At 33.7% G+C, this 23,204-nt stretch overlaps 1 protein-coding gene across 3 annotated transcripts in view; it reads right to left on the bottom strand.

The window, feature by feature from the left end:
- Window positions 1-23,204, bottom strand: part of GPC5 (glypican 5) — a 1,401,099-nt gene that overhangs the window by 955,158 nt on the left and 422,737 nt on the right. For all 3 annotated transcript variants that reach the window (XM_079138993.1, XM_079138994.1, XM_079138995.1), the window contains exon 6: window positions 16,002-16,122. In XM_079138993.1, the coding sequence (XP_078995119.1) occupies window positions 16,002-16,122 (121 nt within the window). The remainder of the gene's footprint in view (window positions 1-16,001; window positions 16,123-23,204) is intronic.

Here is a 23,204-nt window from a genome sequence, read left to right as displayed (position 1 = left end):
AGACCAGTTCAGCAGGGGCCATGGTAGGAAAGAGAGTGGCTGACACAAGAATGAGGACAAGTATTGGGCACTTGCTTCTGTAAAGAGATTCTCTCTGATTAAGCACAAATGCTTAATCAGTTCAGTCTAACCACTCAGTAACAAACAGACTGAGAAAGCATTGGTCAGCAAGTCTGCGTGCATGCTTACATGCAAAACCATGTACCCTGAGTTTATTCACTTACTTGGATCTATTTATTGACTCTGACAGGGAGTGTATGTACTTTCGATACCTCAACAATTCCCTGTTCTTGACTATTGAGGAATTGTCTTAAAGAGAAAAAAATTTGGTAAAAAATCAACATTATCACTGGCTCCATTTCAATTTTTCTATCCTAGTGAAAAGTTTCATGGGTTGGGAAGAGCAGTGAGACATTTACAATGTCTGTCCTCATACTATTAGTTTTAGTAGCTTGCTTGAACAAGTTCTTGGTATGGAATATGAAAAACTAAGGAAATAATGCATTACGTCTGAAAACACTGAAATGCCATATAGGAAACTTCAGTATATAAATAGTTCTCCTTAAATTGAAACCGAAATTAGCCCATTTCCAAATCATCTATATTTTTCTAAAGACAAAATTTTTAAAAATATGTTGGTACTGATAATTGCCATAAACTGCAAATGTTCTAATCATCCTACTTTTCTGCCTTGTTTCATGTTTTTATATAAATATAATACATCAATATCAGAAAAGCATAGCTATTAAATGTTAATGCTGAATTTTAAATTTTCAAGCATTTATAGTAAAACAAACTACTGATTAGTTGCATTTACAAAGAAATCTTATCTACTACAATGAAGTAAGAAATCTAGGCTATTAAGACCTCAAAAAACAATTATTTAAATTATTTAATTACAGCACATGTTTTCTACTGATAATGTTATAATTATGCTTTAATAAACCAATCCTAACAAAATAATTAGAGGCCAAATGTTTACCACAAATCCAATCCCATTTGTAGCTCAGACCAGTTTCTCAAGTGTAATTTCTCTGTTAGTAATCAAGAGTGATCATTATAATTTGTTAAAATAAACCAGTATCTGACTTAGAAATAGCTTCAATGATTCCCAGTATTTTTCTCTCCAAATATTAACAATATCACCAATAAAAATATTAAGAAGTATTTCTTATATGATGATATAAGTGGATATAATTTTTCTAATCTAATAAATTATCAAGTTTTTAGATTTGTAAACAAAGATGATTCAAAAAAGAGGTAACCAGGGAGAATAATACATAACAATATTATGAACATGGAGGAAGATTTCAAATAGTATCTTTGTATTTCACTGTTTCTATGCAAAGCGTTACTTAAACAAATACAATGCTAACTCTATTCCCTTATAATCTTCAACAAGAATTTGGTAGATATCATGTTCTCACAATTATTGGCCTTTACCCCGTCTTCCTCTCTGACAGGGGCTATAATTCCTCACTGCCGGACTTTGGTCTTTGCTGTGTGACTGCTTTGGCCTAAGTCTCTTCAAGGTCTCATGACTCAGAAACGTGATATTTTTGCAGAGGGGGGCTTACACTCCTGACGTTCACCACCACAATAATATACTTTATGGATTGTGATCAGAGGAGAATAACACACAACACACAACAGGTCTGACACAGATTGTCCATCGGGCAGTGCTAGTTAAGCCCAGCCTCTATTAGCTGAATGGCTGCAAATCCTACAAAATGCTTCCCTCCTTTACCTGTTTATTATGGAGATGTTTCTTTTCCTTTTTCTTTTTTTGTTTTCTGTCTTTTAGTGGTTTTGCAATGAGTTATGACCTCATTCAATTTCATGTACAAAATGCTAGGTGAACTCCTGATCCATAAAAGAATCTCCATATCATTTGTTGAATAAAGGGATCATTTTTAGCCTTCCCTCCAGACTACTCCATACTAAAGAGAAATTGTTGCTAGACATTGTCACTTTCATCCATGTCCTTATTTACTCACTTTGCATTCCCTCTATTTATTAGCAGGCTGGCCACACAGTGGGCAGTAAATCAATATTTGGTCAGTGAATGGATGAATGAATGAATCAATGCAAGGATTTTAAAATTATAATTCAAGACTGTATGCACATGCATAACTGACTTCATATGTCTGAGATCTGTTTTACTTCTTTTTCAAGACAGGAAATTATGAAATGTTTAAACTGCATGTATTTAATGGGTACAAATAAATATATTCAAAACTCATAAGAATAATATTTGGTTTCAGGAACTATTTAATATCTTAAGAATGAATTAAACTTCCTAGAAATTTTAAACATCTTCTCCAGCTATATAATTCTCTATGAAAATCTTGAAAAATTTTCTTATTGAATTAAAAATGAATCTATATTATAGGAAGCTACCAGGGTAGTGTGAAGATAGCAACTATCTTGTTTCGATATATATATATATATATATATATCTTTTAAATTAAAATTAGACTTTCATAGTTAAAAACTGACAAGCTCATTTACTTTTATAAGATTAAAAGAAAGGAGTATTAAAGGAAGTTAAATTAGATTTTACCATCCATTTAATGAGTTTCAGGCTGGTTTGATAATATATTTCAAGATATAAAATTTAAAATGATCATTTTCAGAAATAGTAACTGACCTGCCATGTAGATTTTATGTGTGTGTGTGTGTGTGTATATATATATATGCCTTCTCAAACTCATTATTACAAAACTCATTACTTGTTTTATTTCTAATGAAACTGAGTTTCCATCACTTCATTGTGAAACACATAATAACTGCAAAACTTACATTCATAAGACATCACATTTTATAAGGTTATTATAATACATATTTTAATTTTACTATAGAATTTTAAGTTAGTTTAGTCTTTAATGAATCATTATATTGTATTTATTTCACTTTTTCAATATTCTATGCCTGAGAAACTTTCCCACTGATGCCCACCAACCGTCTTCCTCTCATAAGTCAGCCTATATTCTAGGTACATTAACAGCTCCAAAACTATAGGGGGATATATGGTGAAGTGCTGCTAAACTGCAAGAAATATATACAAGAACTGTTCTGCTCTGACAAGTTACATCTTCAGAGCACATTCAGAAAATGACATTCAAGTGATTTGAGTACATTTATTGAGTCTGTAAAACATTAAGGACATCAGAAAGCTGAGATTATGCATGATTCAGTCAAAAACTATATATGCAACAAAAGAAGTTCTTAAAAGATCATTAAAGAGGGATTATTTTTACATGTCAAGCATTAAAGCAACTGAAATTGAGTTGTGACACTTGCTTTGGGAGAATTGCACCTGGTACAGAAAACTAAGGATAACAAGAATACAAAGGCTGGGTTATTTGATTTGGGAGGCTTACGAACTTCTGTGACTATAGAAACCCAGATTTCAATGGTTGGTGGCAGAACTTTGAACTTAACACCCAGAAAAAGCTAATAGAGGGGTGTCTCTGGAATATTTAGTTGGGAAAAAAACAAGCCAAAATCAGACTGAAAAATGTACCAATATATGAGATATGACTCAACATATACGAGGAATTCAAAGTTATGGTCAGAAGTAATCAATAGTATGATAATCTAGGTATTTGGGTACAGAAAATGAGTGTATTTCTGATCTACATTAATTTTATGCCACATATTTTGATTTATTTCTGTAAAAAATTTTAACATCATCTCACCACCAATATTCAGAAATCTCACAGTAATTGTCATATGAATTCGTATGCATGTGTGTATTTTCATTCATTGCAATCATTTGTTGGGCTGACTCTGGAATTATGGCACTTTATTTCTGAAGATAATTATATAGTACTTATTTTGTATATCCCTCATTCGTATTGCCTTACTTTTCTCTGAAATTCTTATTATTTGGATTTTCTAGGATAAAATTCTAATATCTCATCATTTTATTTCCTATTTCCTTTTCTTTTACTATATAATTACTTATTGGACTATTTCCTTGATTTTTTTTCCTCAAACCATTCTCTTCAATTTTGAATGTTTTTCATATTTTTAATGTTCTCAAGTTAATTTTTGTTCTTATTGATCCTTTGGAAGCAATTTAATATTGTTTTAACAGTCTACTGTCTCATTTTTAGAAGATGTTTATATAGTTCTAGAGTATTTTCCTCCATGCTTTATGTTGTCTATATTGCTTATTTCAATATTATTTTGCCTTTATAGTTTTCAGATTTTCCTTAAAGGTATAATGATCATTGATTTACCATTGATATTGTGTATTGGAAGCTACCTGGCAGTTCCATATACGTGAAGAGGTCACAATAGAAGATGTCACTACCACTTAATTAGATGGAAAATTTCCTTCTTGACAGATGGTGGCCTAATCATATATGAAATTATTTTATCTAGAATTAATTCCTTTGTACAAAGAGTCTTCTATTTTTTTTTTCCCCCTGGGCAGTGTGTAACTGGATGCCAGTTTTCTGAAACAGGTAGATCATTATGTGACTTTTCACTTAATTCTTCTCTTTTCTGCTCTGTGGTTCATTTCGCTTTATATCATGGTGGGAGTTAATGAGCCAGGGACAATTTTTCCCCCAGAGACTACAAGAGAACAAGAAAAGGCGAATAACCTGGGTGTTGTGTTGACTTGGGGAATTGTATTAGTCACCTTTTCATCAGTGAGACAAAATATCTGAGATAATTATAGGTAGAAAAGCTTTATTTTGACTCACGGTTTTAGAGGTTCCATCTCATGATCCAGTGGATTCACTGCTGTCAGGTAGGGTGCTAGATGCAATGGTGGTGAACGGGTAATGGAGTCAAAGTCTCATCCCATCCATGGTCAGGAAGCATGAGAGATAGAGAAAGGGACTGGAGTCCACAGTCCCCTGCGGGGGTTCACCAATGACCTAAGAACCTCCCACCAGTTCCCTTTGCAAAGGTTCCACTAATTCTAAATGGTCCCATGCTGGAGAGCAAGACTTACACCTGGGGCTCTGAAGGGCATTTAACATCTTGACTGTAGCAAGAGTGAAACAAAACGCATGCATTTCCTATGGCCCTCCAAACTGTCTTTAATGCTCCCTAAAACTTCCATGTACACCAGATGTTGCCAGATGAATTAGCCTCACATTTCATAAGTAAATCTCTCTGTAATCACTTGAATTACAACTTCTGCTATTTATGTCATTACCACTCTTTTAACTGTTTTTGTGTGTTTCAAAAATGTATTAGACTTTTTCCTTGTGCATTAATGTGTTTAAATTCATTTATTTCTATGTCAGAGGGGTTTTACAAAAGAGGTACATAGGTTGCCAGATTTCCACGTTTAATAAAAAATCCAAGAAACTGGACTTCATCATAATAGCATAGTGATTACTAAATAGCATAGTGACATAACCAGTCCTCTAACAGACTGAAAACTCTGTTGAATTCTGCCACAAAATATGACTAGTGACTTTGCAAGAGCATTTCAGTGGGTGCAAAATACATGATTCAGGCATCAGTGTGATGTGCAATTTTGTTTAAGACAGGGATTGGAGATGGCAACTATTGTTAACTGTCTTAAGACACTTTCTGAACCAGTGATTGCAGAACTGTTTGGGAAACGGTTGTTGTAGTATAGATAGGAATTCATATTGTTCATAACTAGTACAGTGGTCATGTAATAAAGAGGGTAGACAGGTTTAAAAGATAGTTTAGGAGATAAAATTAAGACTTTAGTAATGGATTGGTGGAAATAAACAAAGGATAATTAAACTGTGCCCAAAGTACCCTCTAAGGCAACTAAAGAGAACAGAATGGAGTGCAAATCAGAATAAGGGAGCAATTAGGATGGAGTTCTGTTCTGGCCATCTTGAATTTGAATCTTCATCTTTGTGGCCCAGGACAAAGGTAGACAAGTTTCTGAATCTCTGAGAAACATCCTCAAAGGTAAGTGGCTACTGTGAAGCCATGAGAGAGGAGGATGCAGAGAAGCAGGAAGAATGAGAAGAAAAGGAACTGGGTAAGATCCCAGAAGAGCATACCTTTTAAAGAAAGATACAGAATTCCTGGAATGAGAATGGTAAGAGAGATTCTTGGAAAATCAAGAGTGGAGGAAAGAGAAGAGGTAAGCAATGTAGATAATGATCAAGTGAGATTGAAAAAACGATAAAAGACTTGGTTTCTGAAGAGTGAAAAAGATAAGCAAGGAACGAACCAAGACACCAAGAGCATTTCAGTGAACTGGCAGGGCAGAGGCAGCTATCAGAGGCAGTGGGTTGGGGAATTAGCAGTGGACGAGGAATTAGAAAGTGTAAAACTGATCAAATCTTGTAGACATTCAGATATCAATGAAAAGATAATAATTATCTAGCATAGTATTTGAAAACCATCAGTTGGGTAGGATAAGGCTTCAATAAACTAATAACAATGGTTTAGTATAAGAGAATGTTCTATATACAAATAAAAATAATTTTTTAAAGTTAACTCTTATTTGAAATTTGGGGCTTTCGAATAACAAAAAATAGGAGCCTTCTCTGTTGTTCAATGAATTTTTAATTCATCTTCCTGTGGTCGTATATGCCTATAACTACAACAACTTGGGTGGTTGAGACAAAAGGATTGCAGGTTCTAGGCCAATCTGTGCAATTTAACTGCCCAGTACAAAACAAAACAAGCACACACACAAACACATACATACATTCATATACACGCATATATTTTTTTCAATTACAAAGTTAACTCAGGCCTCTGAGGATTCAGTCTCAGTATTGCCACATAATTGCATAGTCCCTGATGCCACCCAAAAGTTACTTTTTAAAATTTTCTTCTTCTTTTTATTAAAATATTTTTTTTATTTTTACAGACACATTTTGATTCATTGTACACAAATGGGGTACAACTTTTCATTTCTATGGTTGAACACAATGTATATTCATGCCATTCATGTAATCATAGATATATATATATATATATATATATATATATATGGTAATACTGTTTCATTCTACTGTTTTCCCCTCCCCATCCCCTCCCAACATTTCTTCCTCTACACCATCCAAAGTTCCTTCATTCTTCTTCCCCCACTGCCACCACTCCCATCATTATATATTGTCATGCATTTATCAGAGAAAACATTCGGCCTTTGGTTTTTTGGGCTTGGCCTATTTCACTTAGCATGATATTTTCCACCTTTATCCATTTACCAGCAAATGCCAAAATTTTATTTTTCTTTATGGCTGAGTAATATTCCATTGTATATATATACCACAGTTTCTTTATCCAATCATCTATTGAAGGGCATCTAGTTTGGTTCCACAATCTAGCTATTGTGAATTGAGCAGCTATGAACATTCATGTGGCTGCATTTTTAAGTATGCTGATTTTTAAGTCCTTTGAGTATAAACTGAGGAGCGGGATAGCTGGGTCAAATGGTGGGTTCATTCCAAGTTTTCTGAGGAATCTCCACACTGCTTTCCAGGGTGGCTGCACCAATTTGCAACTCCACCAGCAATGTAAAAGTGTGCCTTTTCCCCCACATCCACGCCAACATCTGTTATTGTTTGTGTTCTTGATAAAAGCCATTCTAATTGGAGTTAGATGAAATCTTAGGGTGGTTTTAATTTGCATTTTTTAATAAAGAAGTAACATTTTTCTCAGTATTCACCATATCATGGAATCATACAATGCTTTCTTTTGTGATTAACTTCTTTCAATTAGCATAATTTTTCAAGGTTTATATATGGTGTATCACGTCACTTTTTTGGTCCTTTTTTCGTCTGAATAAGAGTTCACTGTATGGAAATATCACATTTTATTCAACCATTTTTCAGTACTAAATATTTGAGTTACTTCACTTTTTGGATATTGTGAATAACTCTGTTATAAACATTCATGTACAAGATTTTGTGTGGAACTTACATTTTGTCTTATCTTGGGTAGATAGGAATGAAATTGCTGAATCATATGATAACTCTCTGCTTAATCTTTTAAAAAACCCCCATCTGTTTTCCAAAATCACTGGAAAATGTTACAATTCTACCAGCTTAAAGATGACAGGTAAGGTGACTACAGACATACAATTAATGATTACAAAAGCAGGAATTTATCCATATGCCTTCTGCTAACTCAAAAGTTATGCTCTTCAGCATGCTGTTATAATGTGGCAAGAATAGTTTATTGAGACTTAAAGTGCTTCTGTTTGTTTTTGTCATTGTTATTTGAAAATACTAAGTAAATAGTTCAGTCAAGTTATTTTTCTTATTTAATATAGTTGTTTATAATATGCTGCATGATAGACTTAATAATTCCTGCAAAATTTAAATCCCAGTGATTTTAATTTTAAAAATCTAGTAGCAGCTGGTTATACTTTGGAACGTCATTTTGTGAAATAAATCATATTCTGCATTATTTTTAATAGAAAGGTGTAAAGGTTTTTAGCATATACATGGCTATAGATTTTTTCTAATTAAGTGAAGGGAAAATATGAAGGTCCTAATTTTCAAAGCTAATACATGTCTGAAGTTTCAATGGATAATACAAAAGATTAGCAGCATTGCAGCATTGGGGTTAATATAAAGTCAAACTTTTATTCAACATAAAACAATAATGTACTCTTTAAATAATAAGAAATAAATTACCAACGGTCATCCTTAATCCCATTACTTTCAAAAGGAGTTCTTAACTCATCATGTCCAGTTGATTGTACACCGATTGAAAGGGTTCTTTATGCACAATTGATTTTTTTAAAATGAAACAGCCAGTAGTGAAGTCAACTTTACAACAGGCACTGCAGAAAGCCACCTTCCATTGGATTTACTCACACAAACTAATTGCTAAATCAGATGACCTCTCAAAGCTATTGAGTGCCTTTCAAGTACTTTCTTCTTTTCTGAAAGACAACTGCATGTGTTTTGGTCACTACTGTGTTGCAATTAAAATGAGAAATTTTTGTTTTTCTACTAATAGTTTCTGGAATCATAAACCTGGAGGCATGAGTGACACATAGTGGAGCCGAGGGGGAAGGAATCAGGGTCTCCAGGTGCATTCCCTAAGTTAGGAAAAGTTGGTAAAAGTGAAAGAAATTCATGGAATCTGTTGATATCTCGTGGTCAAAGGCTTTTCAATTAGCAATTGATCAATCAATTATTATTAACTGGTTCTGCATCATTATTATAAGTCATCAACAGTGGGGACATTTTTAAAAATGTGTTTTATAGTAAGTTTAATGAAAAAAGCTTGGACGCTTTTCAGAATTCAGAAACTTTGGGACACTAATATCTTTAGAAACTCTTGTCATTTTTTTATATATGCAAACACTATCCTTATAACTATTCATTGAGATTTAAATTAGAACTTCTCAATCTGTCATAGTTCTAAAATTACTATCTATCATCTTGGTATTCTAGGAACAGAGTGAAAAAAAGGTAGTCTCGTTAACACAGTGGCTTCTCACATCAAATGAGAGTCTCATCTCTGTCTCAATCCAGTTCATTGTGATTACTGCAACATGTAATACAAAATACCTAGTTTTTTTTTTTTTTTGGTTTTAAACAATAGTTATAATTATTGCTTTCCTTTATTTAAAAATCAAATTTATCTTACACACGAAGAAATGTTTGTAAAGAAGTTGTAGTTCCTATAAAATGAATATTTAATAGAAACAAAATCCTTATATGTATTAGAATTGTGAGGTTTGAAGAAATAAAAGATCACTTGAATCTACTACTCTAAACAATGGCATAATGCTTGTTTGCACAGTGAAAGAATTATAGAAAATTTGAATATTACTTTTTATGTTTCATATTGAAAGTAAATAAATGAATTTTAAACATAGAAGCATTAGCATTCACAATCAATATTGCTCAGCATTTAGAATTTTAACTGCTGACATTTTTGTTAAAAAAAATTATAGATATCATTTACTATTTAAGAATTAATTGCTGCGTAATTGTACTTTTTGTTGACAAATTTAAACAAACATAGTCAATATGAATAAGACGTTTCAAAATAAGTTTTCAAGGACAGCAAATTTGAATTCGAAGGGTCTGTCCCTTACCTCAGATATGCTCAGAGCAATGAAGCATTTTTTGTAGTCTATGTTATCAAAGGGCAATTCAGTCTGATGCAAACATCTAAAACAGTTCATATATTAGTGAATTCCTCACTGTCTATTGGTTTCAACATATTAATCACAGTTGATCATCAAAGATAAAAGCGTTGTCTACCTCAGGAACAAGCTTTGAAATGTAGGAAACCGTTGGAAAGTCCTCTGAGAGGCTGCACCATGTCTGATGCAGAGGAAATTATCAGCATCCCAGGTGGAAGAGTGGCATGCATGACTCCAGTCTTTTCTCCAAGGTTCCAGTTCTCAATTCAGAAAATAACTACAGGAAGTGCTTCAGACAACCCTTGAGGACCAAGTTATAATCCAAAGGCCTCTATTTACATCGTGTCTCCTCAGCATTTTTTTTATTTCAGGGAAAATAATCCATATAATGCTTGCCTTAAAGGATAAAGTAAAACCAAATTTGTTTGTGCTATGACCTCTCTCTAGGAAGCCATGAAATTTTTATAAATTGTCTTCTAACTAAATTATTTCTTTTGGCCATCCTTGGACACCAGGCTTAGGCTAACATTTCTAAAGGACTGTTGCTTTAGTCTCTAGAAGCACGTAACGTTCCACCTGACCAATAACTCCTGTTCACCACCAAGCTTCCACACACCCCGTTAACATGGGGAAAAGTGACAGTCCCATTCTATTTGCTTCAAGTGCAAGTTGCTGTAATTTTCCTAGAGAAAAGTTTGTCAATATTTACTAAAATTACTAATGAACTTTCTTATTTATAATATACAGACATAAAAGATCAGAAAAGATGCAAAAAATATTTATGTCTGTTGATATTCCTATTAGCCGTCTTTATTATCATGAAAAATTGGTAATATACCCACCTTTGGTAACTGAGTTAGGTGAAACTATAATCTTCCCATAATATATGAGCAGTAACAGTGACTTGGCAGACAATTTAATGCCAAGAAAATGTATTTGGCACGTGTAGCTGAGTGAGTAGATCAAGTTGGGAAGCCAAAGGTAACTGTTGGACCCAATTTCATTTTTCATAAAAGTAAAAGGATTGATTCATTTACATGTATATTTAAGTATTAAAAAAAAGCCTAGCAGGCTTGTTGTTTTATAAATGAAATAAATATTTTCTACACTGTCAATTTCCTAAAATAATAAAATACAATTTCTAAAATTTAACTGATTATTTTTCTTCTAAGAAACTGTGCTTATTACCAAATATCTTGTCTGTCCTAGATGAATCTCCTGTCTACAAGCTACCAAATGCATTTAATAAAATGTTATCTCCACTCAAAAGATTTTGTAATACACATTTCTCATATGATGTTGCTGTCTTATATTCTCTAATAATTTTGATGTGAACTACTATTTTAAAGTAAGGGGGATTCCTTATACAACTTATGTTGATAATCCCAAAAGTACACTTCCAGTTCTGTGGTCCCACTGAACTTTGTTTATTCCTCTTGGAGATCTAACAGGCATTGCAGATTTACTGATTTCCATTGATTTCCAATCAGAACCCACCTTCAGACCTGCTCCTCTTTGAGAATTCCTTTTTTACATTTAATGACACTCTCATTCCACCAAACCTTAATCTTCATCTTGTCCTCTTCTCATTTGAATTTCTAACACATCAGAAATCCTGATTATCCCATTTTCAGTACTTACAAAATCCAACCACTTCTTATAGTATCCACACATACTGTTCAATCTCTAATCACCATGGTTTTCTGCCTATATTATTTGTTCTATTCTTTATTCCCATGGTGCATTTCCACAAGGAAACCAAGTTTATCTTTATAAAACATAAATTAAACCATCTCCTGCCTACGGTCTTCAAATGGCTTCCTATTCCACTTAGAATAATGATCTCTTCTTTTAAATACTAGGGATCGAACACAGGATCTTGCACATGCTAGGCAAGTGCTCTAGGCCTACAACATTCCCCTAAATATGCTTATGTCTATCTCCTGTTTTCACTCAGTTTTCTGAATATAATAAACTCACTCCCACAACAGGGCCTTTGCAAATATTATTTTTGCCTCAAATACATTTCTCACATATTTTCTTCTGACTCCTTTTATTTCTTCAGTATCAACCCAAACACTGCAGTTCAATGGCTTCCTCTAGCACACTCTACTTAAGGCCTTGGCTTCTCTTACTCTATTTTCTTTATAATGTTTGCTAACTACAATTGTTCATTTGTTCATTTATTCTCAGAATGCAAAGCTCATCATCGCAGAGCTGTGTCTACTTTGTTCACCAGAGTACAGAACCAGATCCATACTAGGAATTTAATAACTGCATGTTGACTCTTTTGAAGAAAGTAATTATTAAGATACTTTAAAAGTGGCATATTCAAGGTAAAGTCTCTACTCTTGTGCTTGGTGATTAATTGCAGAAGTAATAGGGTTAAAAATGAGGTCAGGTCAACAGAAGGCCAAGAAGACAGGTGTTTGTGGCAAACATCTGGAGGTGATTTTTATTAATATTTTTTGCTGGTAAATAAATACGGCTGACTTATTTCCATATACTGGCATGTGGACAAAAAGGGCAAGAGGAACATTTCTTTAATGCTATCATGAGAGACAGCATTAAGAGATACACTTAACATCCATCACAATAAAAGTAATTTTATCCAAACACTGAGGGATCATCTGAAACTACTAATTAGATTTTGAAATATGTGCCTGTGTCTATATTCTCTTTTGGTCTACACTACTCCAAAATTAATAAATTCTCACTAACAGAAGACAGTTTTCTGAACTCCTACTTAGCTGACACTATGGGGATCCTGCTAACTGCCTCCTGATACCACACAGTACAACAGCCCTCCTTGGCCAGGGCACATACACATTATCAGCAGTCAGAAGTCTGACAGAATCAAAGTTTCTCTTCATCTCCAGGAAAGTCAGTTTATGAAAGAGTACATTCTAAAGAATCAAAGGTTAATATTTTAGTGACATCTGTTCAAGATATGACTTTGTGCTATCCTCTACAAAAATCTAATTTTCAATCATGTCATTCTACCAGACCTTAAAAAGATAGACCTCAAAGCTGGCGATGTATTTGATATTCTCTAGTAACCCTAGAATAAAACTTAAGCATGAATAATTGGAACTTTGCACACTCTTACAAAGATGAAAGAATGGGACTAAATCTAACACAGGATCTATAAAAGAAAAGTAGGATTATTTCCCTCTGCCACCTTGAAAGGCTATGGCTTTGAAACCTATGCAACAAGAAGGGAGGAATGTTGGGCTAAATGGACAACAAATCAGAGAGACCTTCTCCAAAGGGATTTTATAAACCTTTGTATTTTGGATATCTATGTATTCCTTTGTGAATATATTCTTATATCTTTACAGTGTTTCCTGATAGCAGCTCCATCCTCACTTATTTATAACAGGATTTCCACTCTGTTTTACACAAACATTATCAAGCATGTATTACATATTAAATAATACAAACATAAATATTATATGGGATTTGTAGAAAACAGTTTGAATGCATACCCACTTGATATGTATATTTATATATCCATAAACTATACACATTATTGCATGAGTATAGTACATATTTTATACAACTTCCTATATAGCCCTAAAATTAAAAGGAGATAGAAAAAATAGATGCTAAATTTCTAAGCTTTTTTTCTGTCATCGGGATGATCCTGTGCACTCTGAAAATGACTAAAATTTTGCTATCAATAAAATGAGCTCATTAATATTACAGCTGTTTTGATTGTATCATCAATTGTGCACTATGGTTTCAATGAACCTACATCTACGTGCCATCTCTTATTAGATTTTGCGATGAAGTTCTACCCTGACCGGGGTAATCATTCCTCCAGCTGCAGGTGGGAGTATTGGCCCCTGCTCATTCATCACTGAGCTAACCTATCTGCCTCTACCCTAGAAGCATCAGTCAATGATGGTGGATCAGGGGAATGGAGACATGCCTACTGGGTTCACAGTAGGACAGTGTGAGAAGGCCCTCCTAGCCAGAGCTCCTGTTGGGTTCAGATGAGGCTTCAGTTCCAAGGACAGCCCAGTTCTGTTCCTTTTTCTGCATGGTCCTACTTCTTCCAGTTCCTTATGATTGAACGGGTGCTTGGCCAAAATTCCTATCCCACAGTCTTTTTCCTGGAGAACCCCAGGAAACACACATGTATGCCAGCATATACTAGAAATCTATTTCTCTTATTTATCTAATTCCTAACACATTGTTTATTGAACCACTGGAAACTCAAGAATTAAGTCATATTGCAATTGTCATAAAGCCTCATTCTCTTCTGAGTCTAAATCAGTTTCCCCTGGAAGTACTGTTTTTCTTCTAAAAATTCTCTAAAATACATTCCAATTAAGAGGGAATCTGGCAGGGACAGTGACTTCTCTTCTGAGTGCATGGATGATTTTCACTGATGGAAGGAATGCAATTTTTTCCGAGGATGAGGCTCTCTCTTTTTGACCTCAGCCACGCAGCTGCAGCTCCCATAGCTCACTGACCACTCCTTCACAGCCACTTCAGCTCTTGACCCAACCTAAGGCTGCTCCGCTGCAGGAAATGCCTCAGCGCTTGGTCCACCAGCAGCATAAGGCACCTACTTTACCCTAGAGGCTTCTCTTTGAGGGAATCAATCTAACTGACTAGAGGCTGTGAGGCTTACTTACTGTGGTCCTGATGCCACTCTTCCCTTCCTCTGCTCTCAACAGAACATACTTTTGGTTCACCACCCAAACTGAGAGCCACGTTTCCCCAATACACGCAACAGAATGAGCAAGGTAACCACTACTGCCTTCTGGCCACAGCCCCTATACCCTTCTTACATCTCCTTTCCTCCAGATGCAGAGACCCTCATAGAAATAGAAATAGACCTGCAGAAACCTAAGCTTTGTAGAACAATCATGAAATTCTGATGAGTGACTCTAAAATACTCTACATACAGATTCAGTATTACCTAGATATATTTTCTGACACACAGTACCAAAAATCAGCATTGACTATCCATAAAAGTTTTGTTTAAAAATGAATGTATGGGGCTGGGGATATAGCTCAGCTGGTAGAGTGTTTGCCTCGCAAGCATAAGACCCTGGGTTCAATCACCAGCACCGCAAAAAAAAAAAAAAAAAAAGAAAAGAAAAGAAAAAAAAATATGTGTGTGTGTGTGTGTGTGTGTGTGTGTATAAACATGTGCACACACATAAATTTTTATGAAATGACTAATAACTAAAAAAACAGATAGTTCTTCTTACCCCCCAAACCAGTTGACATTGGAAGTAGTAACTGCAACATGTAACATAATATTTTGTCCCAATTAACAGATTATTTCAATGTAATAGTCTTCTGACAGGTATCTTGATGCTTCATATGTTATGCATTAAAAATAGCAGTATATATTTACTTGATTAAGTAATATTATTAAATATAAAGCAGAAGTATTGTTAACAATAAAATGAGTATTTTCTAAACAATTATTAGGTCAGTTACAAAATAGCATGTACAATGTGATATACTAAATAAATACTAGAGATGCAGATTATTCATTTATGACTTAAGTAGTATTGAGAACACAGCAAACGCCTTCACTCCAAGGTGAAGAGTCACCTAGAATGTAATGCTGAAATCTACTGTGCTCTGATGTGTTTCTTCAATGGCCACAGTTGTACCTGTGATTAAAACTTACTTGTGGAGGATGAAATATATTCTCATTATTAAAATGCTGAAGCAACGGTTTGCTTTTCACAGGTGTAGACTGTCCACCCACTACACATCGACTATGTGACAATAATGCAACTAAGAATTTCTAAACCCTCAGATAGAAATCAGTGATTCTAGTGCCCATTTTTAGGTAAGACTATCAGATATGATTAACAGAAATATCAAATACAATGCAAAGTAACATTTACTATTTACTGTCAATAAACCTATAAATAAGGGATCTTGTTACCTGAATTATATGCTTCAGTTTATCAATTATCTGATTTATCACAGGATCAGTTCCTTTGACTTTGACTTCAGGATTCCCAGATTGGGCCTTGATTCCATTTCCAACCACACGCTGAGTATAGCTAACAAAATGAAAAACGAAAGACACAAGACTTAGTAAACTGCTGAGTATTATCTTCCCCAACTACTTGAACTAATTCAATTTCTGAATATCCTCCATGATGAACATACACCAATATATTTTTTTCTTGGAAAATACTCTAGTACAGCTGTAATGCTTTTTCCAGGTTAAAATATTTATAGTGGAAATATAAACTCTTCTAATATTTTTACCTTCCAAGACCTAACCAAATATACTTGTCTTATAATACTATTTGTTAATATGCTGGTAATAATTGATATACATCTGACTTTGTTATCAATTCTTGGTGAATTACACATACAGCTGCATCCACATTATCTAGATCATTTTATTCTACTTATGCAGCATTTAAAGAACTCCCAATAATATTGTTAAATACATATATATATATATATATATTTAACACGAGTCAAAATCATTAACTTTAAAATCAACTAAAACTCTGCAAAATCTTTTATGATCTTTTATAAGTAGTAGTTTTCTTTTACCAAGATTCATTTGTATGTCAAAAGATGATTTCCTAGGCAATGAAAGACATTTGAAAGTTCACTACCTTCCCAAAATGACAATAATATAATGCCAACTTAGTATTCATAAAAATATTTAAATTCATCAGTTTCAAAGAGGTATTAAATGTCTACTGGAGTCAAAGTTCTATACTAGCTGTTTAGGATTATAAGATGGTATAATTCTTGTCCTCGAAATGCTCATTACCTACCTGGGAATTTATTAAGTAAGTCATTCATTTGAACATTCATTCATTACGATTTACTATAATTTAAAAATACCTAATAGATTCCAGCCCTACAAATGTCCATGTTTTCTGAATAGTATCGCTGAACACAAAGACAAGAAAGTTACAATGCCACATGGTGGGAACAGCTGGGAGGAACTGTACAGGCTCTGTGTGAGGTAGGATAACACACATCATGGGCATTGGGAATGTGGAAAGCCCATTAGGGCAAAACACCTGAGGAAAGGTCAAGAAGTTATAACATAGCCCTTTAAATAACAGAGTAAGAATAGGTCTCACGTGGTGTGGTTAATGAGAACTCAGAGCAGAGTATAACACACTGGCAGGAGAAATAGCAAAGGCACATGAGCAATACATACAGAAAAGAACTAGGCCTCTGTTATCAAAGTGGAATGAGAATGCAGGAAGGTAAGGAGCCACACCCTCAAGATTCCATCTGAAGGTGTAAGGGTCCCCTCTGAGTCATTTGTACGCTTCCATTAATGTAATAACATAGCCTCAGAGACTCTTCAATGAGAATGTTCACATTAATTCAATGTAATTTTGTTTTCCACGTCTTCTTTTTTCTTGTTTTGGAGTACTAGGAATTGAATCTAGGGACACTCTACCATTGAGCTATATCCCCAGCCTTATTTTACTTTGTTTTGAGACAGGTTCTCACTAAGTTGCCAAAGCTGAACTCAACCTTGTTCTCCTCCCTCCTGCTGAGCCTCCAGAGATGCTGGGATTATAGGTGAGCACCACCATACCTGGCCCCTTCCCAGTATTTGAGCAGTGTCACTACTATTAATAGTAGTAATTTTAATATTAATACTGCTAGCAGTATTAATATTAAAATTACTACTATTAATATTCTCCCTCTGAATTTTCTACAGTAGTGGAAAAACCTTTGAAAGATAAAAGGAAGTTCCACTGTTAAGAATATTGCCATATGCAAGAGTCTTTAAGGAGTAGCATTTCTCTCCAAGGTTATATACCCCCAATGATCAATTTTAAAAAGTGAACCAAACGATTGCTAAGTCCTCCAAATTATACTAAATGATAGTATAATTTGACATTGATAATATCAATTGGCTATGACAAATATAATAACATTAATGAATCTTGATTTTTAAAACAGTGTTGAACCCACTTCTTTGTGCTGCCATAGAGGAGTTTAGAGTTAGGTTTTCTATTATCCATTTGGGATTTGGAAATATATACCAATAAAAAATAGTAGAAAACTACACTTAGGTTTTTAAGGTGTAGTGTTCTTCAACTTGGAAGAATCAAGTAAAATTTAATCCTTTGTAGCATTGTTACACTACTCTTCACTTTCTCAACATTCCAGGCAGATTGTACATGTAGCTCTTTTATTAAGTATTAATAATGATGAGGAATAATGAGTAAACCAAATAAATGCGTTCTCAGGTGGTGGTGTTTTATTTACGCTATGCTGAGTTTGTTGAATCATCTTTATGATATCCTCCATGATGTTCATGAGTGCCCCACAGCTTCAAGTATAGGAAGCTTAGTTGATTAAGGTCACCTGCTATGTTGCCTAAACTCTGGTTCTGCATCTGTCCTCTCTTCCCCCAATGACAGAGTGTAGAAGAATTTCTAAGGCAAGTACAACACAGGAAGACACAGGGCTTCTCCAACAGCCAATTCTGGTGCAGAACACCCTGAAGCCCTTGTTAAGTCTTCCTTAGGACTGGCCTAGCGGGCTTCCACTCTACCTTCCCTTCCTCTCTCCTTCCCTCTCGTTCAGGCTTGTTTCTCAGTCAACAGCTCCTCCAGCCTTACACAGCTGCCCCTCTGTATGTCTGACAGGAATTTCCCCTGATAAAATCGTTTTGTGCTCAACCCCTTTTTAACATCTGTCTCTTGGAGGACTCAGCCTAAAACACTTTGTAATATCTATATTATAGTTATAACCATCATATAAATTGGATTAAATAGGTTATATAACTACCTAAAGGCCACATCATTTGTGAAGGGTACAAGGATCTGAAAAAAGGAAATTTGAGCTCCAAAATACAAACACTTAATAGCTACAAATGAGAACTATTGAACCCAACTAATACACATGAGAGAGAGAATTAGCTTGGTGCAGAGCATTTTTTCTCTAATCACAACCTTTACAAAGGATCCATTGTTGAAGAAGGGATGTACGATTTTAAAGTCTCCTCAGCAAGCAGTTACATAGTGCCCGTTAAAAACTACAGTAACAGATGTTGGCAGAGTGAGAAGAAACAAACAGAATGACATATGGTTTTCCTACATTTCTTTAGAAACACAAACATAACGCAGACAATGGAAACTGAGACACATCTCATAATTTTAATTTAGCCGTGAATTGATTCACATTCTGGTTTACATACTGGTTTATCAATTTTGTTTACTTTCAAAGAACCAACTTTTTGTTTAGTCAGTTTTTGAATTGTTTCTCTTGTCTTAGTTTCATTGATTTCAGTTCTGATTTTAATTATTTCCTGTCTTCCTCTATTTTTGGTGTTGATCTCTTCTTTTTCTAGGACTTTGAGATATAATGTTAGGTCATTTAGTTGTTGACTTTTTATTTTTTAATGTATGAGTTCAATGCAATGAACTATCCTCTTAGTACTGCTTTCAGAGTGTCCTGGAGATTTTGATGTGTTGTGTCATTATTCTCATTTACCTCTAAGAAATTTTTTATTTCTTCTCTGAAGTCTTGTTATCATTGCATCATTCAATAGCATATTATTTAGTCTCCAGGTGTATGAGTAGTTTTTGTTATTTTATTGTTCATTTCTAATTGCATTCCATTATGGTAGGATCTCTATTTTTTTGTATTTATTAATGGCTTATTTTTGGCATAGCATATGGTCTATTTTGAAGATCCATGAGCTGCTAAGAAGAAAGTATATTCACTCGATGATGGATGAAATACTCTGCAAATATCCATTAAGTCTATATCATTGATTGTATTATTTAGTTCTATAGTTTCTTTGTTCAGTTTTGTTTGGAGGATCTATCAAGTGGTGAGATCTGTGTGTTAAAGTCCCCCACTATTAATGTTTTTTGGTCCATTTGATTCTTAAAATTGAGAAGGGTTTGTTTGATATACATAGATGCTCCATTGTTTGGGGCATAAATATTTAAAATTGTTATATCTTGTTGTTTTTTGCTTCCCTTTAGCAGTATGAAATGTCCTTCTTTATCCCTTCTGACTAACTTAGGTTTGAAGTGCACTTATCTGATAGGAGAATGGAGACCCCTGCTTTTTTACTGGGTTCATGTGCATGGTATGCTTTTCCCCATCCTTTCACCTTTAGTCTGTGGATGGCTTTTTCTATGAGATGAGTCTCTTGAAGGCAGCATATTGTTGGGTCTTTCTTTTTAATCCAATCTGCCAGTCCATGTCTTTTGATTATTGAGTGTAGGCCATTGACATTGAGGTTATTATTGTGATATGATTTGAATTCCTGGTCATTTTGGCTTATTTTTGGTTTTTAACTTGACTTGGTTTCTCCTTTGATTGGCTTTTCCTTTAGGGTAGTTCCTCCCTAAGCTGACTTGTATTGTTGCTTTTCACTTCCTCCTCATGAAATATTTTGCTAAGACTGTTCTGTAGGGCAGGCTTTCTATTTGTAAATTCTTTTAACTTTTGTTGATTGTGGAAAGATTTCATCATCTGCTATTCTTATTATCTTAAATAAGGAAAAGTATTGCAAAGTAGGACATCTAAGTACTTCAAATGAAATATAATGTATTAAAATTAGTTTTTCTTTTCTATTTTTGTAAGGTTAAGAAGAACATAATGTGACCGTGCTACATAAATATCAGAATGGTCTAAATGAATAGGAGGTAATATAAATGCTGACAAGGATGGACAGTGGCTGAAACTGTCCCATTGTGGATGGGAACATAAACTAATGTAATACCCAACTATATTTACCAAAAGACAGACACAAGAATGCTCAGAAAAGCACCAATCAAAATATCCCCAAACTGAACACTCCTCAAATATACAAAAACATTTCTATAGGCAAATAAATGGTAGTATAATCACATAATAAAAAATATAACAATTAAAATGAAGTAACGATATATTTAATGATTGACTAATATTATAAACTAAATATTAAACCATGGAAGATGTAGCATATATAATCTATTATTCATTTATTAAAATTTGAATTTGGAATTACATTCCAAATCACAATGAGTGTCTGGAAGTAGAAATATCATTCTCCTTGATTTGGATCTTGATTATAGCAGAATGTTCATTTGGTTAAAAATAAAAGTTTTGAGTTGCTAGTTAAGATTTTACATTTCATGGTATATATGAATTTTCAAGTTAAATAAAACATTCATATTCAAAACTTTTGTGTTTTTTTCTTAATATATTTACAAAAGACAAATCCGTATTTGTATAAATTTATAAATGAAAGACCCACACAGGCATTTTAACATGGGGAAAATGGTTCTGTCATCAGTAAGTAATTTAGAACCCTAGTTTGATGTAAAATCTTACTGCGAGTACACTTTAACTTCCATGCGAATACATAGTTTCTAATTTAAATGACATTTTTCTAATAAATAGATTTTGAATTTCTCTCATTATGCAATTGTAATAGATCATTACTCCATTTCTTTTTAAATGTATATTTATATGGGATAAAACATTTCAAGGATATTTTATACAGTTTTCTTGACTTGAATAATTGGTCACATTTCAAGGAGAAGGGGAGACCAAGACACCAAAAAGAGAGAAGTGATTTTTTTTTTTTTTTTTTTAGAAAAGTAATAGACTGACCACTTCTGCTTATTTTTTCTTGGTAGGACTGAGAATGATTGACAGCAATTTAATGGGAATACTCACTTCCAAGCATCACTTGTTTTTCAAAAAACAAGAAAATTAGGCAATTACTGGATATATTTATATTCTATAAAAATGTTTCAAAATGCTGATAACAAGATTAAAGTTTTCTTTGTGCTGAATGTATAAAAGCTAACAAATCTGTAAATAGAATATCACTGGGAAGTTATTTCTCCTGACTTTACCAACATTTCATATTGAAAACTGATGCTATGCCCTGTTGACCAGTATTAATTTCATTTTCTTTGTAATGTAACAGAATTTGGTTCAGATTCACACCAGAAGTATAGTGTTTTGATGAGTATGTATAAAATTTTTGGCCAGAATATCAGCAATCTGATGCTGGAATTACAAATCAATTAAGAAGTCTATTATAGACATTTTCAATAACTTCACTGGAACAAATCTAAGACCATCTTCACTGAAACAAGATGAGTAAAATCCCTGACCAGGAGCCTTCTCTTTTTACTATTATTTCTACTACCAGTTAGATATTAAGAATGGTAATCATATTGTTGATGTTATTGTTTTTGCTGTTTTATTTGTTCATTCATTACTTTTCTTTATGAAGTAGTATTTCCTTCCATTTCTAGGGTACTGAATTGCCTAATTTCTAGGAGATAAAATATTGGTTTTATCTTTGGCCCTGAAAAGTATGTTGCTACCTGAGGTTCAAAGGAGATATGGAAAGTTCATTGTAGGAATTCACCCATAAATTCCTTTTGCAAAAACAAATATACATTCCAAACCATCTCTGGACCCCTCTTGCAGGGTCTGATAGCAAATGTGAAAGTAAGCACTGGCAATTTGGGTTTTGTAAATTTTCTTCAAATTCATGGGTGACAGTGAATACTATTGGCAGTGCTGCTTTGTGTACACTCAGCTTCTATATAAACTTTTCCTCTATACTGGATGTCTTATGCTTCGAAATCTCAGAATGGAAAGGAATCGTGATTGATTTTATGTGCTAGGTTTGTGAAATTAACATCTCATGGTAGATAGGGGGCTCATGGGAGATTTAGAAAATAAAGACAACTGTAGAATCAATTAAACAATGATTATATCGTTCATGATTCCACTATCTAACTTCAATTGTGGAGCCACAAAAACTTTTTAAGTTAATGTGTACTATTTATTTGGCCCCATAATTGTTATGAATAATGTCTAAATATGAGACCTGTGTTTCTGAATTTGATATCCAAAAAGGTAGAATTAATGGAGACCATATTATGGATGATATTTATTGTTATTTATAAATAACTCATTTCCTATTTAAGATACCATATTTTGTGGTATCTACTAGATAACAATCATTTGTATTAATTTAATAAGGCAATCATGCTTTGTATAACTAATGAGGAATGTTTGGCATATCAATTCAATAAACCCAATAAGAATATGTTTAGAAAGACTCAGAAAACAAGAACAGGGAAAACAAGGAATATTATTCACTCCAAGCTAACTT

This window comes from Sciurus vulgaris (genome assembly GCF_902686455.1).
Source record: "Sciurus vulgaris genome assembly, chromosome: 4".
Taxonomy (NCBI): Eukaryota; Metazoa; Chordata; class Mammalia; order Rodentia; family Sciuridae; genus Sciurus; species Sciurus vulgaris.
This window is presented reverse-complemented; position numbering and strand designations above follow the sequence as displayed.